The sequence below is a fragment of the Heptranchias perlo genome, chromosome 26 (genome assembly GCF_035084215.1).
Source record: "Heptranchias perlo isolate sHepPer1 chromosome 26, sHepPer1.hap1, whole genome shotgun sequence".
In the NCBI taxonomy this organism is placed as follows: Eukaryota; Metazoa; Chordata; class Chondrichthyes; order Hexanchiformes; family Hexanchidae; genus Heptranchias; species Heptranchias perlo.
Window position 1 is genome coordinate 28,743,971 of NC_090350.1, and position 18,336 is coordinate 28,762,306.

At 43.4% G+C, this 18,336-nt stretch overlaps 1 protein-coding gene across 2 annotated transcripts in view; it reads left to right on the forward strand.

The window, feature by feature from the left end:
• The window catches only part of LOC137342840 (uncharacterized), a 149,967-nt gene that overhangs the window by 20,349 nt on the left and 111,282 nt on the right, over nucleotides 1-18,336 (forward strand). For both annotated transcript variants that reach the window (XM_068007022.1, XM_068007021.1), the window contains exon 3: nucleotides 3,032-3,274. In XM_068007022.1, coding sequence (XP_067863123.1) covers nucleotides 3,032-3,274 — 243 coding nt within the window. The remainder of the gene's footprint in view (nucleotides 1-3,031; nucleotides 3,275-18,336) is intronic.

Here is an 18,336-nt window from a genome sequence, read left to right on the forward strand (position 1 = left end):
CTGCATTGGAGTGTCAATTTAAATTTGTTGCTCAAAGCCCGGTAAGGAACTCACACCCAGTCATGCCACCCAGAAGGAGTGCTAACAACTGAGCCAAGCTGACATGGAGCCAAATTCAGTTTAATAAAAAATATCCATGTTGCTTTTCAGCAACATGATTCATAGTAAATATCATCAGTCAGCACCTTAATGATGAACTATTGTAAAGACATAAATACTTTGAAAGTGAAAATAGCGACGCATTTGCTCAAGGCTAGCACTGACAAGTAGCTTGGCTAACAGATTTTTAAAGCTAAAACAAAATCATCCCTGGACTGACAGACCTGCTTTCTTTTAACTGCTAGAGAGTGTTCATTTATGGATATTAGCTGAAGACAGGATCAGGTTTGTTTGTGATGTCCTCCACAATTGAATAGCCTTGCAACATTCACTCAGGAACTATATAGAAACGAGTTAGCGCTATGAGATACAGTGAAAAAAAATGGAGGGGAAAAACTAAATCCAAGTGTTTATTTGGCTGTAAGTTAAATGGCTGGTAATTTAATCAACAATATTCGTAAAAGCTTCTGCCCTTACTTTTCTTCTCTCCTCCCAGCGGTGACTCATGCGGGGGGTATGGTTCCATAAGCACTAGTAGCCTTTCAGTACCTCACTCAAGTGGTCCTTCTCCAACTGTGAGCCTAGACAGTGAGCATCAGCAGGATACTAAAACTTATCGGCCATCACAGCCGTACTAGATCCTGTCCTCACTTGCACTAACATATGATGAAGTATGGGATTCCTAGTCGATTTTTGCCTTCTCTAGGCCAGAGGCACTCAGGCCAATTGTAGCACCATTACTGCTGCCTTGGTTGAGATCAGCTAATTTAGTACAGACTGTTGGATGAAATCTTGGATCTTTCTGTTCTGCGTGGCTCAGTTCCACACCCATCAGTACATTTCCCAACTAAGCTTAAAGATCGACTCTTTAAAAGGGATATTTCTGTTACTATGGAAAGGTTAGGATAGGTTGAGCACTTAGAACTTGGTTCAATGGCATATTACTGTTCAAGGTTTCTTCCCTAACAACTTTCTCCTGTTCACAACTATACTACACTTTCTATAAGCAGACCGTGTCTCTTATGAACTGAAAGCTGATGAAGGGATTAGATACTGTTCAGTTGGATAGGTTATTTGAGATGGATAGGGATGGGAGAACTAGGGGGCATGCATGTGAAATATGTTAGCAACAATTTAGGTTAGGTGTTAGGAATTATTTATTTTCACACAGAGACATTGCCCTCTGGGACAAAGTGTCGAAGCAGATGGTGAGTATGGATTTCCTGCAGCGTTAACAGTTTTCGCATTTTGGTCAACAATGGGAGAATGGCTATCGATCATGATAATTCTTCACTTTTCTGGTCTTAACACTGGACCATAATCCAAATCCATACTTCTGTCTGCCCCATCACACCAGAAGGGTTGCAAGTAACAGATGCCATTAAATCAAAGAGACTTCCTTACTTGTGAGTCAGACAAAGGGGGTGATTTTATCCATACCCGACCAGTGAAAAGTGGACGGGTAGGTAGTTAAAATCAAGCGTGTGACTTATCCGCCAACGTCCTGCCTGGATCCTGCCATCTTCCATTTTAACTTGTTCTGCTGAGCAGGCAGTAAAGGCACCTTACAAAAGAAAAGATTGCTTACAAAGCAATCCTCTAACAATTGCAGGGTTGTAAATGATTTTGTTTTCATTCTTGGTGGCTGTGACTTATCACACTATACCCATTATTAGAGATATCTAGTCAGAAAAGCCTTTTATGCCTTGTGAATTTGCTGGAGATGTAGGACAGCTCAGCTCAATGACTTGGAAGCCCCATTAGTCTTTTATACACCATACCAGCTAAATGGTACTGAGGTACAAGTTCCTGGTGATAAAGCCAACACATCTTTGTTGCTGTGTTTTTCATAACGCCTGACTTTAGTGACATTCTCAGGAATAATGCAATTATGATTTTCTTTAAAACTCTGAAATTTATGCATTTCGGTATTCATTAACTTTAAAACCTAAACTGTAGAGAAGATGTATTGTTAAAAATGATTGCTGTTAATGTGCTGGAAACCATTTCAATCCTTTTCCCACTCGCTTATATATTGTTATTGATCTGTAACCCCCACCATCCTGAGTATTAAATAATAGTCCTAATAATAAACCTCTGTGAGAAATCCGATGCTCACTGTTGGAAACAATTATTTTCCACGTGATAAAATAATAATTCTGCCCCACAGATCTTGCTCCATTTTAGAGCCATTATTACTGGTTAGTCAGCAGCAATTACTTTTTTTTAACCAATTCTCTCTACGTTTCTGCTCTCCTGAAGGCATTGCGTTCTGCTGGTCTGATGTTCTACAGATACCAGACACCCTCCTGACAGTGAGTGTTGACAGCCTATTCTACAATGGGCAGGCATTACAGTTGAATCTTACTCTGTCTTTACTCAACACTAACACATAAATGTTTCCAGTAGCTGACTCTGGACAATAACGAGAACTGGGAATCCTGGCTGATGTTTCCCTCCTTAGACCATGAGCACTGAAGCCAACTGTAGTGCATCTTATCAACAACCTGGCTATGATCAGCTAACTCAGCCCAGACCAGGAATGGAACCTGGACCTTTTGGTCTGTATGGCTCATAGCTACATGCCAGCTTTACCTACTGAACCATCTGGGCAGCTAGATGAGACATTTTGATAATTGGACCTTTTTTGCCTTCAGTACAGTTTAGTTCCTGTTCTGTGTTTGCGCCTTTGTGCCGTTAATCCTAAAAAAATACAAAACTCAAAAATAAATTTACTCCAAGGAATAATATGTTACCCTTTTGAACATTTCTAGTACAAGCCAAAGAGGAATATTTCCAACAAAAAAAGATTTTTGTATCTTTCTAAAAGTCTACGCGCCAAATGTTTATTGGGGAAAACTTGGTTTGAGAGCAGGATTAGCAAATGGGCTGGATCTGTGCTCATCCCCACTAATCCCATTATTTATTGCAGAACTCAATACCCTGTGTTGAAAAAGACATGGAGTGATAATCTGGGGAAGATTGTTCTGGATACTTTCCGGCGAAGTCGCCTCGGGCTGCAGGACTACTGGTCCAATCCTCAGAGGGCCTATCGAATTGGGTCAGTCTCACGGAACTCCAGGAGGCACCTACTGATACTACCAGGAAACACTGGTATCTCAGATGTGGACTCCACCATAAAACCAGGCTACTGCCATTATAAACACAAACTGATGTAAGTATGCAATACTTAGGGCAAATTTGAAGCAAATACAGAAAGCAAGGTCATGGTTACATAATATGTTCACTGACTGAGAAATAAAACTACTTACTTAAACAGGAAACACCATTTCTCTAGCTAGTTTGTCTGGATCTAATCCCTTATGTGTTGAGTTCTAATCCACATTCCCAAAAGGTTGTACGTTGTGGATTTAAAACTTATGTGCTGAATTTAACTTAACAGCACCACCCTAATATAAGTTGATCTAAAATCCATCCAAGGTTTGTCAAAAATCTCAGTCACTAATTTTATTTTATTCAAGATATTATGCCTCTTGTAGACAGGAGCCAATTTTCATCTCACTACCACCCCAGCAATGCCTGGAAACGGGGTGGTAGCAGGATAAAAATTTCAAGAGAAAAACGCCAACTTGTTGGAGTTCGGCCCATTCCGAGTTTTGGGCTGACCACGATTTAGGCGGCCTGTGCTCCTGCCAGAAACAATCAGGGGCCTCACAAATTTATTTAAAAAGGGGTCAAATAATGTAGTTAGGATCACGATGCAATTTTGGTGTCCGTAAGCAGTGTCATGATGCTTCCTCGAACTGCCCACAAAACACGAGCGGTACAGGTCGAGAGGTGGCCATTTGCAATGGTATTTAAAGCATTGGAAGCAGATCTGGCAATAATGTTTCTTTCATTCTTTTTGGGACTTATAAGCCAAAAAGGCTTTCTTAAGTTAACTTTTTTGCTGCTTGGCCTGCTCTTTACATATCCCTGTCACTTAAATCTGCTGCTCTATTGACCACCCAATCCTTTCAGCCCTTCCCTTTAAGGTGCTGTTGCAGGGCCACATCTCCTAATGGCACAGACTCTTGCTGAGGTACAGTTCCATAGGCAGTCGCAATCCTTTGGTATTTTGCTCAAGAGCCATCTCTGAAATTTTGCATTATATTTCCTGGTGATTAATATTGTTGTTTAACATTGGATGTCATTGATGCGATAGAGCAATTGTCAAAAACAAGAGATGTAAGTGAGAATTATTGCTGGCAGTGGGACAGCATCCTCCCTAACCAGAATGCTAGACTTAAACTCAGAGCACTGGTGATATTCCATGTAAACTGGATATTACTCAAAGTGGAAGGGAATTCTTTCACCAAGAAATGTTGAGTGTGCTATTAATGTTCCATTTATCTCTCGAAATATATAATCTCCATTTTTGGTGGGTGTTACATCGAATTGCTATTTGTGGGTTTGTACTGTGCATAAAATGGCTGCCACGTTCACCCACAGAACAATAACGACTACACTTCAAATTGATTGTACTTGAAGTGCTTTGGGATGTTTCTCAGAGATGTGATAAAGTGCAATATAAATGTAAAGGCCCTGAATTTGCATTGGGACATGATTCCAGCAGTTACACTGGGATTGTGCCTGTGGGTGGTCTCCAGCGCTGACCCCACCATGATATGCAGGGTCACATGCATATTCTTTAAATATGCAGATTGGGCTCCGTGATGTCATCGAGGTGTCAAATCTGAGCGTTCCTAAGTCTTGTTTTTTTGCCAACTTCTACCTAAGCTCTCTGGACTTAGATAAGTGGCAGCGTGTCCCTCCAGGCAGAGAGTGTGCATCCCATGCTAGGCAGATAAATTCTACCTGTGCAGGTTTCTCAGTAGCCATAGCCTCAACAAAGGCTTTAAGCCTCCAACTGCTCAGCACCAGATAACTGCAGGGCTTTTTCCAGGATCTGCCGATACTTTAAACTTAACTGGTGTTGGGTTTCTGCCAACATCAGACAACCAAAAAATAATATTTTAAGACTGGTGGGACAGCCAGCCCCTGTTCTTGTTTGGTGTCCGACAACAAAGTGCTAGATTCAGATTTTTCCCATTTTTAGTCTGAATATAAATATAAAACCAAATCAGGATGACAGCCTATCCTTAGTCTGTACTCCCACTGCTCTCAGTGCATCTGTTTTCACCTGACCATAAGCTCCTGGGGTGACAAGTACCCTTTCTCTGAGATGGTTTGGCACCACGTTCAAAAGCTTGGCACTTAGCTGACTGCTAGAATGGTTCTCCCTTCAAACATGGCTTTGGCTTGTCATTTATTTTCTGGACTGGCAACATTGCCCAAGTCAGACCACTTTAGAAGGGGAAGATATTCTTTGGCAAGATCATGAATTCCACACATATTCAAACTTCTGCATGTTGTTCCAGGTGTAAAATGAAGATGGGAGAGTTGGCACTGTGTATAAATAAATCAATATAAATTAAAAACAGGATGTTTGTTGGTTAGAGCCTAGAGGTAACGGGTGACTGCAATGGCAAAGAGCGTATGCAGCTGGTCAGGGTGCAGCTGTTTCCTGATTCCAGCAGCAGATCCATAAGTCACAATCTCATGAGAATGCAGCAAAGACAAAGTAACCTCTGTTCTTAAAAAGCATGGTATAGGATCAGCTTGTACCGTCACATGATACACGTAAACCCCAACCCGTGTCAGAACACTCCATCAGGCTGCTTCCTTGGCAAATGCTAACTATCAGTTTGTCATACTTCCTACAGAATTCTGGAGTATCAGATTATTTGATGGAATTTAAGGTCCATTTGTTCGGCTGCTCCCAGAGTCGTGTGATTCATGTGTAACTTTCACAGGGATCTGGCACTCAATCTGGAAAACAGCTGTTTCCCCACAGCACACTGCCCTGCAACACATGAACTGTTTACATTTGGATAACTGTTAGAAAGAATCAGACTTCATTGCAAAGGGAGGCAACTACTAGTCTCAACTATCTGGAGGCGCTGTAGTTTATTGCAGCAACTTACATTTAAAGAGCACTTTTAATGTAGCAAAACATCCTATAACACTTCAGTTGGGTGTCTGACCCGAGGAGGAATGGGATAGGCATGGTTGAACTTGCAGTCACAGAGATGGGTTTTAAGGGGGTTTTTGAAGTTGGAAAGAAATGTAGCAAAGCAAAGGGTTTATTGAGAGTTTCCCAGAGTATGGGAGGAGCATGGGTGAAGGATCTGTCACTGATGATAGAGCAGAGGAAGGAGGTTATAGGCAGTGGAGGATGCAGATAGGAATATAGGGCTAGAGGATGTGACAAGTTTTGGGCCAGTGAGCCTGTGTAGGATTTGTAGATGAGAACAAAGATCTTGCAGTTGGTGCAATAGGACGGGGGCAATACCTCAGCTGGGTTTTGTGCAGGATAAGATGTAGATGTCAGAATACTGGATGAGTTGGAGTTTATGTCAGGTGGAGCTCAGGCTAGCATGGACAGCGCTGAAAAAGTTGAGTCTGGACAAAGGCCTGAATGAGCGTTTGACTTTTGGAGTGTGAAAGGAATAGTGATATTACAGAGATAGAAGTAATGTCAGTGATGGACTTGATATGGGGTTTGAAACTTCGCTCAGGCTTGAGCAGGGCACTTTGGGGTTAAGTTTAGTGGGCATACAGGAAGAGGATGCGATGATGGGCTAAAGCATAACATTTCTGGTGGGGACCAAATAAGATGGCTTCAGTCTTGCTAATGTTGAGCAGTGAGTCAGGTCGGAATTGAACCATATAAAAGCAGAGGTGGACCACAGAGGAAAGGTAGCGAAGGAGGGTAGCGTGATCAACCAGGTCAAAAGCCATTGAGGTCAAGGAGATAAAATGTACCATGGTCAAAATCACACAGAATGTGACCAGGATAGTTTCAGTTCTGTGGGTAGATAGAAGCCAGACTGAAGGAACTCAAATTATGGACTGGTGAGCACAGAGTTGAGTGGCAAAACACATTCCAGAACCTTAGAAAGGAAGAGTAGGTATGAAATTGAGCAGTACTTGAAGAGCACAACAGAGTGAAGGGTACGGCTTTTAAAAAGCAGGGTAGTTTTGAAATGGGTGGATAACAGAACCTGAGGAAGGCGGTAGTGATAATGTTTGTGAGCATTGGGTTGAGGAAGGGTTGTTGAGTGTTCAGGACCTGATTTGGGAGAGGGTCAAAGGGGCAGGAGGTGGGTTCTATTGCAGCAAATTTTCCTGTTATGTATTGGATCAGCTGGGTGCAGGATATGGAGAAAGCCTGGGCAGGGAGGATCACATGGCCATAAGGGAACCCCCTCCAATATCCATCCATTCATTTAAACTGGAAAATTGGGTAGGCTCTAATACTGAGATGTGATCCTCCCCACCCAAATTTCCTCTACGTGCTTCACCCAAGTGATCCAATATGCCCAGGCACATTAATGGGAAAACCTGTCTCATTATCTTTAAAAATTGAACTTTGTTACTGGTAGAATCTTGTCAGGGACACCTGTGAAGATGATTGCTAACACACTTTTCAACATTGGCCTTAAAGTAACGAAACATATCTTAGAACTTTGTGACAGATCCAATATTGTGCAGGTAAAGCTTTTCAAATCAGAGAGGGCAAATCCTGAATTGGTACTACAGATGTGTGCCTTATTGTTGCATTTAGCACGCCTTGTCCAAGAATAAGGGGAAAATTGGTAGAACTGCAATTGGTAGTAGTCATTATAAATAGGCCTGCTGGACACATTTCATTGCTACCGAACAGTATTTGTTGAAACTCTCTCTCTTTATGACAGGATAATAGCACAGCTCTTATAATTTTGTAACGTTTTGGTACAAGAGTTTTTGGCTTTTTCAGAAGAAAAATCACACTTAGAGGACAACTTGCACTTACAACCTTAATATAGCAACTTTGCATGAAGAGTGGAACTGTAAGACCCTGATTCTGAGTAGGAGCCAAAATATCATCAGATTGTTTGTTGTCAGGGGACAGCTTTAGGACAAGCCCCAAGTACTTGTCCAGTGCTGTTCCAGGACAGGGATCAGTTTAATCCCAAAGCCGAGCTTGCCACTACCCTCCTCTCTCTCTCCCTCTCTGTCTGCTTCCCTGTCTGTCTCTCTCTGTCTTCCAACAGGAATCAGAATACTAAGTAGGAGCTGGAATCTTAGCTGATTTCCCCCCCTCCCTGGAGGTCTTCTACTGCTGTCCAGCTAGATCAACCAAGCAGGGATTGGGGGAACTGAACCTGGAACCATTCTGGTTGTGGCACTATACCATTCTGGCAATTCATTTACCAATTGGGGAAGCTGGTCGTGCAAAAATAAAGTAGCATAAGCAGTTAAATTAATACGTACTTGAAAAATGATGCGAGAAGTGAGTTGCAACACTGATCTAAATTATAATTACTTAACGTTATGTGATTTGCTGAAGTTGCTTCCTCATAAATTAAGCTCCAAACTGTTTACTGCCTTCATTGATCCCAGTTAATTAAATGCTTGTAACAGTATAGTACTATAATAATACTGTTACTGCTTGGACTGCTCAAGAAGTTTACGGCCTATATTACACACTCAAAACTGCATCATGTCCAACTTGACTGTGATGGCATTCTTTGGCTTTCTAACAAAACAATAAACCTTCTAATACTGACAAGTTTAGAAAATGATTGTAGAATTATATATAAATCTTTCCATTTACACTGCATTGTAAATTTTGCAGTCTATGTGAGTGGCAGGAAGCCGCCAAGGCTCAGTGATGGTTTGAGTTGTAATTCTGCAGGTTTAGATATACTCAATGGACCTGACTGACATGAAAGCTTTGATGATGCAACAATGCAGACACCAAATCACGACCACATTAGAAAAGGAGATTGGCTGCTCTTCATTTCAAATGGGGCTGGTGAGACCAGGAGATCATTTTCAAACTTAACAAAGTAATGCACTAAAGAAATAATTATAATTAATTTGTATTGTACTGGGATTTTATATATCAGCAATAGTTGTGTTTGAAATAGATTGGGCTTTTTAAATCCTCTCGAGATCATTCGCATCAAGCTGTGTTGCTCATTAATTGATTTGTTTTCAAAGTAAAGATTATTAACCATGACTAAAGATTCTGATCTTCCCACAATCGGATTCCAAACATAACCTGATGTTGGATATTTTGCATTTTATTTTCTATATTGGGGCTTGGAGAAAGGAAATGGGACAGATACATGGTTGACCTTTGTTCTTTGCCCCTGCATTCTGGTTCTAGGGATATAGAGGTCAGCAATGTATGTAAACAATCTGTGCGTTTTGTTGTCTCAAATCTTCCAAGTAGATCACACTTGGAGCAGGATTTCTGGTCGGGGGGTTTCTTTGTTCATGACCTTTATCTGAATTCATGGGCCACTGCACTTTCCACCATTTCAACCCTTCAACTAATGCTGCAGAAACTCTTAGTATGTTGCTGTTTTTCGGCTGTTGTAAGGTCAACTTTGAACATTTTATTTACTGTTAATTGTTGATATTGATGCTATAAATTGTGCTAAAATTCTTATCGAGTTATGTCTGATCTCTGTGTGCTTCAATCGTATAACGTCACATGAGATTTTTTTTTTTCTTTTCTCCTCCAGTTTCCCCCTTCCTCTCATGAAGGTGTTGATTTGTTTCTGGGGCACAGTTCCACAGGTGCCTACTGATACCTTAGACAAATGGCCATTCTTAATCTGTGAGCCTAGACACAAAGGCCTCGATTTTTACAGGGGATGAGGAAGGGTGCACAGGAGCCCAGTAGTGGGCGACGAACCTGGCATAGATGGGGACGTAGATCGGCGGGGACGTAGATCGGCAGGGCCTTCTTTGAATAAATCTCGACAGAGCCCTGCCCGACACCTGACCAGATTGACAACCTGGCTGGCGAGCAGGGGTGGGCATCTAGCGGCAGGAGGCCGCAGTCAGGGACCGGTGGGAACAGACCCCGGCAGTCAGTGAGTGGGGTGGGGTTGGGTTGGGTGGGATGGGGTGGGGGAAGGCTCTGGGAGAGATCGGGAAGGTGGGAAAAGGCTCAGGCAAAGATCGGGAGTGGTGGGGGGAAAGGCCCTGGTAGCAAAGCTGCAGCAGCTCTCCAAAGGAACATAGGAAGCGAGGAGGCCATTCAGCCCCTTGAGCCTGTTCCACCATTCTATTAGATCATGGCTGATCTGTACCTCAGCCCCATTTACCCACCTTTGCTCCATATCCCTTGATACTCTTATGTAACAAAAAAATGTGTCAATCTCAGTTGTGCAATACATCTTTCCTGAGGTACAGTGCCCAAAACTCAACACAGTACTCCAGGTGAGGCCTGACCAAGGCTCTGTATATATGAAGCATCACTTCCTCACTTTTGTATTCCAACCCCCTTGAAAGAAAGGCCAACATTCCATTAGCCTTTTTAATTACTTTTTGTACCTGTGCACTAGCTTTTAGTGCTTTGCGTACGTGGACACCCAAAATCCTTTGCTCTGCCACAGTTCCTATTCTCTCACCATTAAGAAAATATTCTGATTTATCTTTCTTTAATCCAAAATGCATGACCTCACACTGCCAGTTTTGCCCACTCACCTAATCTGTCTATGTCCCTTTGTAACTTCCTGTTCCAATCTACATAATTTACCGTGCCTTCTAACTTAATGTCATCTGCAAATTTGGCTACACAACTCTCTAATCCTTCATTCAAGCCATTGATATATATGGTGAAAAGCTGAGGCCCAGTACAGATCCCTGGGAAACACCACTCATCGCAACCAGCCGGTGTTAAAATTGCAGTCAGGTCCCGATAACATCATCAGACTCCGATGGGCTTATTTAAAGAAGGACCCGGCACCCTTAGCCGCCCATCGAGAAGCCTGCGTAAAAAATCGCAGTCAGTGGGATCTGGGCAGCTTGAGGGCAGATAAGCAACCTCGGCAATTTTAACTGTCCACTCACTGTGTTTTCGCTGGGTAGGTACTGTTAAAAATGACCCTCCACCACATGAGTCCATAGCATAAAACTATACATAACTTGGCACTAAATTGGCAGTCGTTTAGAAATGCCACAAAGCTTTATTACTGGGTAATGAACACATACACATCCAGTGTGTATTAATAGGATGATATAAAGGAAGCATAATGTTCCATTCTCCAGCATTAACACCCTCTCCTTGATGGGGTTAAATGTTGCCACTCCTGCAAAAAAATACAATGCTTTAGAAGACTCTACTGCTGAGACAGTTTTGCTTTCTTCCTTCTCATTTTTAAAACCTATTTTCTCCCTTGCTATCACCACAGCATTTATGACCAAGAGAGGAGGCATTGTCCTCCGAGGTTGGGCCACTACAATTGGCCTTAGTGCCCCAGGCTGGAGAGAGGAAAATAAATAAGCCCTTTTGATCACTATCCAGTGAATCATAGAACGAAAGAAAGAACATGGATTTATATAAAGCACCCTTCACAACCTCAGAACATCCCAAAGCGCTATATAGCCAATTATATACTTTTGAAGTGTAGTCACTGCTGTAAGGTAGGAAAACCCAACAGCCAATTTAAGCACATCAAGGTCCCACAAACAGCAATGAGATACATGACCAGATAATCTGTTTGAGGGATAAATATTGGCCATTTACTGATAAATAGTGTCAGCCGTGGTACCATGGTAGCACTCTCACCTCTGAGTCAGATGGTTGTGGGTTCAAACCCCACTCTCGAGACTTGAGCACAAAATTTCGGCTGAAACTTCAGCGCTGTACTGAGGGAATGCTGCACTGTCAGAGGTGTTGCCTTTCAGATGAGATGTTAAACCAAGGCCCGGTCTGCCTTATCAGGTGTACATAAAAGATCCTGTGACACTATTTCAAAGAAGAGCAGGGGTGTTCTCCCCGGTGTCCCGGCCAATATTTATCCCTCAACCAACAGCACCAGAACAGGTTATCTGGTCATTATCATGTTGACGATTGTGGGACCTTGCTGTGCGCAAATAAGCTGCCGCGTTTACTACATTATATCAGTGACTATATTTCAAAAGTATTTAATTGGCTGAAAAGTGCTTTCGGACGACCTGAGTCTTTATTTTTCTTTTCAGGAAACTGGGGAGAAGTCCCTTGCTCTTCTTTGAATTGTGCCGTGGGATCTTTAAAGTCCACCTGAGAAGGGTTTAACATCTCATCTGAAAGACAGCACCTCCGACAACACAGCACTCGCTCAGTTCTGCACTGAAGTGCCAGTGTGGAATGTGTGTTTAAGTCTCTGGAATAGGACTTGAACCCATAAGCTTCTAACTCAGAGGTGAGAGAGCTACCACTGAGCCAAAGCTGAGACCATGCAGCAAGGGGTGCACATGCAGACTTCAGGCAAGCATAGTATTGCTTTTGGCTGCATTGTCTAAGGTCAACTAGCTTGCTGATGCCCACCACCTAGCCTTAGGTCTCAAGAATGGTCACTTGAGAAAGTGGGAGCCTGACAGTGTTCTTTAAACCCTAGCTCATTATGAGTCAGAGTCACTCAGAAGAGCAGGGGAGAAAACTGGGGGGAAAACAAAATTAGATGCAACTGCTGTGGAAAATAGTTGCCTGTGAATGCCTTCAAATTCTTGATCGATGATGTGAGCACTGGAAAAGTAAAAATGAACTCAGCATAGAAACTTCACGTGTTCAAGTATATCTAACATGTAATGCTTTAATCTGCCTTATACATTCTTACAATGAGGGAGTCATTGACATGACAGAATATTATATAATTTACAATATACTGTCACTTTAATTGACTACATCAGTCTGAAACGATTATTGTCCCAGACTCTCGCTGTGTAACTATTGCTGTGTAACTATTGATGACTATTTGAGTCAAACAGAATCAATAATGACTTCAGTTCCTTAGAAGCTCTAAAAACCAGCCTCAGGCTCTTTATTCCGTGCTCCACAAAGTCTTTCAAAGAATGTGAAGTCCTGATGAGCACCTAGATGTGGATGGTGGCAGCAGCAAGGAATATATGTTTTGTTTATGTTGGAAGTGTTTAATCCTTGGTACAAAGAAATAGATGATAGATGTTTAACAACACATCAGCTGTCTGCAAACAAAATGCTCAATGTAGAATATTAAAGACTGAGTTGAAAATGGATATTTTCTCACTTTATCGAATCATCTTTAATTGCAACAAGATTTCCTTTCACTTTGATAACATATCTTGCCATTCACCCTCCCACCACCAACCCATAAAGAAGCACATCAAGATTGAACTGGAACAAGACGCACAGTTCTATCTCATTTGTAGCAGCAAAGGCGAACCAAATGACCTCCTGATTTTCAATCCTTTTAGGTAGAACATAAGAACATAAGAAATAGGAGCAGGAGTAGGCCAATCGACCCCTCGAGCCTGCTCCGCCGTTCAATAAGATCATGGCTGATCTGATCCTAACCTCAAATCTAAAGAACACAAGAAGTAGGAGCAGGACCCGGCCACTCAGCCCCTGGGCCTGCTCCGCCTTGACCGATCCGAACTCAGCTTCATGTCCAATTTCCTGCCCGCTCCCCGTAACCCCTAATTCCCTTTACTTCTAGGAAACTGTCTATTTCTGTTTTAAATTTATTTATTGATGTAGCTTCCACAGCTTCCTGGGGCAGCAAATTCCACAGACCTACTACCCTCTGAGTGAAGAAGTTTCTCCTCATCTCAGTTTTGAAAGAGCAGCCCCGTATTCTAAGATTATGCCCCCTAGTTCTAGTTTCACCCATCCTTGGGAACGTCCTTACCGCATCCACCCAATCAAGCCCCTTCACAATCTAATATGTTTCAATAAGATCGCCTCTCATTCTTCTGAACTCCAATGAGAAGAGTCCCAATCTACTCAACCTCTCCTCATATGTCCACCCCCTCATCCCCGGGATTAGCCGAGGTAGGTTTTTGAAAGTTGGAGGCATGACGTAGCTTCAGATTTCCCAATGCGCGGTTGCCATTGTTAAGCCAGTGCTTTCTCCTTCTGGCTGGTGAAACCATCTTGCACTTTAAACAAGGCCAAACAGCATTTAAAATGTCTCAATACTACCGTTTGGATATCTGATGCAGAACCCCCATGTAATAATGTTAAATCCACATTACATTCATATTTGGGCCTGAAATTTTCCACTTTAACAACGTTAGCACTCTTTTTTTTAAAAATTCATTTTTGGGATGTAGCTAGTAAAACTGGCATTTATTGCTCATCCCTGGTTGCTCTGAGAAGGTGATGTTGGACCTTCTTCTTGAACTGCTGTAGCAATCTGATACAACTGAGTGGCTTGCTAGGCTACTTCAGAGGACAGTTAATACGTTGGTGTGGGACTGGAGTCTCATATAGGCCAGACCAGGTGAGGACGGCAGGCTTCCTTCCCTTAAGGACATTAGTGAACCAGTTGGGTATTGTCGGGGCTTGTGATTACAAGAAGGGGATTTGTTTTGCTTCTCTCATTCACTTTCCAGAGATTGTTACAACACATTATATAGAAATGTAGGCATCCAGTCTATTTGATCTGGTAGATTGGGAATGATCTGCAGTAATGTTTTGCCTTTAGTTTCTGGTATTAGGCCAGTCTGAGTCCAAGTCAGTAATTTCCCAGCTAGACCTCTCATTCCTTTCTAAGAATTCTTTACAACTGAGTGCCTGATGAATTGCATTGATGAAGTGCAGGTACTTCCTCTATCACATGCTTATCTGCCTCCAATATGTTTAATGCAACATCCATTCAATGTTGTATGCTATTTGTTAAATAAAGAATTGCCTGGAAAGCCATTGGCCTGTAGTTAGACTAGAAAGGGAAATTTTAACTCCCTCAGCCCAGCGGAAACAGGGCGGTAGCAGAGTTAAAATCAACGTGTTTGACTTACCGACTGTTCCCTCTCTTCGGCCATTTTCCTGGGGCCTACCACAGGGCAGCCCAGGCACTTGCCTGAATCTATTAAACTAGGTAAATCGAGGTCCTATGTCATACATAGGTTCCCGATGCGATGGTCTACTGGTCGGAGCATGCACCGTAGAATTTGGTAAAACCTGGCGGTCAAGAGGAAAAGGCACCAAAAGGTAAGTCTAAAATTACATTTGTGGGACCACAAGGAGCAGGAGTGCTTCTCTGGGATCCACAAGAACAATGTGAGCTGCTATCACCCTGGGCCTACCTTCCTGACAGCTTCTACATCCTTTATATTTTTGCTAAGTCATTTTGATATTTTTTTCCCCACTTTTCCTTTGTTTTGGTGGTCCTAGGCTAAGCTGTGTTCCCTCCCCACAGGACAAGCAGGCAACCTACTCCCAGGCCTCTGTAGGCTTGCCAACTCTGGTCGGACATATTCCTGGAGGTTTTGTCATGGGACCGCCTGCCTCTAACAGCTATTGGTCACCCGACATGTCCAAGCTCCCAGCGCCCCGCCTTCCCATGCTGATTGGAAAGTGAGCAGACTCTTCGTCACTTGATTGGACAATTCTTGACTGTCAGTCAAACAGCCATTTTTTTGGGGACATCTCCAATATCTTTATAACTAATAAACAAAAGTGTTCAAAGGAAGTGAAAAAAGAACATACAATATTTTTTAAGGCCCCTATGGCTTTTCTCCTGGGTTTCTCACAGTAATGTCTTGGATGTTAACCTACAATTCCTGGAGACTTCAGGTCAATTCTGGAGGGTTGGCATCCCTAGGCCACTGCCAATGCTGCTTGATCTCTGCTTACTAAGAAGGGTGCAAGGGCAGGCTGACATGATTCACAGTTCAATTTTCCCCTCCATGCAGGGTAGCACCTGACCTCCACTCTGAGATAGCAAGGTTTAAACTAAGAGCTCAGTCTGGCAGCAGGTTTAATTTTGTGCATTAGCTGTGGCAAAAATTGTAAATTCAGAATGCGTCTAGAATCTTGCTGTGCCTAGCGCGAGGAGGAAACCCTCCCGCCATGTGGCACAGACTACCATCTGAACACGTTGTGGTACAATTATGCCGCTATACCGTCAAAAAAAATACTTGTTTATAGATTGAATCAAAAACGACAAAAATAAACAGTATATAAATATTTGCTGGTATCAAGCCCAACATCAGGCTCACAAAACATATAAATGTTCCAATAAATTCTAGATACATTCCCTATGTAATCCCCTAATATTAGAGAACCAAGGTTCTGGTAAGAATGAGGAACTGAAAGAAAATAGTATTAGTAAAAAAAATAGTACTAGAGAAATTAATGGGACTGAAAGTCGATAAATCCCAAGAACCCGATGATCAATATCCCAGGGTTTTGAAAGAGGTGGCTATAGAGATAGTGGAAGCATTGGTTGTCATCTTCCAAAATTCTATAGATTCTGGACTGGTTCCTGCAGATTGGACGGTAGCAAATGTAACCCTACTATTTAAGAAAGGAGGGAGCGAGAAAACAGGGAACTACAGACCTGTTAGCCTGACATCAGTAGGGAAAATGCTAGAATCTTTTTTTTATTCGTTCATGGGATGTGGGCATCGCTGGTGAGGCCGGCATTTATTGCCCATCCCTAATTGCCCTTGAGAAGGTGGTGGTGAGCCGCCTTCTTGAACCGCTGCAGTCCGTGTGGTGACGGTTCTCCCACTGTGCTGTTAGGAAGGGGGTTCCAGGATTTCGACCCAGCGACGATGAAGGAACGGCGATATATTTCCAAGTCGGGATGGTTTGTGACTTGGAGGGGAACGTGCAGGTGGTGTTGTTCCCATGTGCCTGCTGCCCTTGTCCTTCTAGGTGGTAGAGGTCGCGGGTTTGGGAGGTGCTGTCGAAGAAGCCTTGGCGAGTTGCTGCAGTGCATCCTGTGGATGGTACACACTGCAGCCACTGTGTGCCGGTGGTGAAGGGAGTGAATGTTTAGGGTGGTGGATGGGGTGCCAATCAAGCGGGCTGCTTTGTCCTGGATGGTGTCGAGCTTCTTGAGTGTTGTTGTAGCTGCACTCATCCAGGCAAGTGGAGAGTATTCCATCACACTCCTGACTTGTGCCTTGTAGGTGGTGGAAAGGCTTTGGGGAGTCAGGAGGTGAGTCACTCGCCGCAGAATACCCAACCTCTGACCTGCTCTTGTCGCCACAGTATTTATATGGCTGGTCCAGTTAAGTTTCTGGTCAATGGTGACCCCCAGGATGTTGATGGTGGGGGATTCGGCGATGATAATGCCGTTGAATGTCAAGGGGAGGTGGTTAGACTCTCTCTTGCTGGAGATGGTCATTGCCTGGCACTTGTCTGACGCGATTGTTACTTGCCACTTGTCGGCCCAAGCCTGAATGTTGTCCAGGTCTTGCTGCATGCGGGCTCGGACTGCTTCATTATTTGAGGGGTTGCGAATGTAACTGAACACTGTGCAATCATCAGCGAACATCCCCATTTCTGACCTTATGATGGAGGGAAGTCATTGATGAAGCAGCTGAAGATGGTTGGGCCTAGGACACTGCCCTGAGGAACTCCTGCAGCAATGTTCTGGGACTGAGATGATTGGCCTCCAACAACCACTACCATCTTCCTTTGTGCTAGGTATGACTCCAGCCACTGGAGAGTTTTCCCCCTGATTCCCATTGACTTTAATTTTACTCGGGCTCCTTGGTGCCACACTCGGTCAAATGCTGCCTTGATGTCAAGGGCAGTCCATGATTGGACCAAGGCTGTAATGAGGTCTGGAGCCGAGTGGTCCTGGCAGAACCCAAACTGAGCGTCGGTGAGCAGGTTATTGGTGAATAAGTGCCGCTTGATCGCACTGTCGACGACACCTTCCATCACTTTGCTGAAAATTGAGAGTAGACTGATGGGGCGGTAATTGGCCGGATTGGATTTTTCCTGCTTTTTGTGGACAGGACATACCTGGGCTGTTGTAGCTGTACTGGAACAGCTTGGCAGCTAGTTCTGGAACACAAGTCTTCAGTACTACAGCCCATAGCCTTTGCTGTATCCAGTGCACTCAGCCGTTTCTTGATATCATATGGAGTGAATCGAATTGGCTGAAGACTGGCTTCTGTGATGGTGGGGATATCGGGAGGCCGAGATGGATCATCCACTCGGCACTTCTGGCTGAAGATGGTTGCAAACGCTTCAGCCTTGTCTTTTGCACTCACGTGCTGGACTCCGCCATCTTTGAGGATGGGGATGTTTACAGAGCTTCCTCCTCCCGTTAGTTGTTTAATTGTCCACCACCATTCACGACTGGATGTGGCAGGACTGCAGAGCTTTGATCTGATCCGTTGGTTGTGGAATCGCTTAGCTCTGTCTATAGCATGTTGCTTCCGCTGTTAAGCATGCATGTAGTCCTG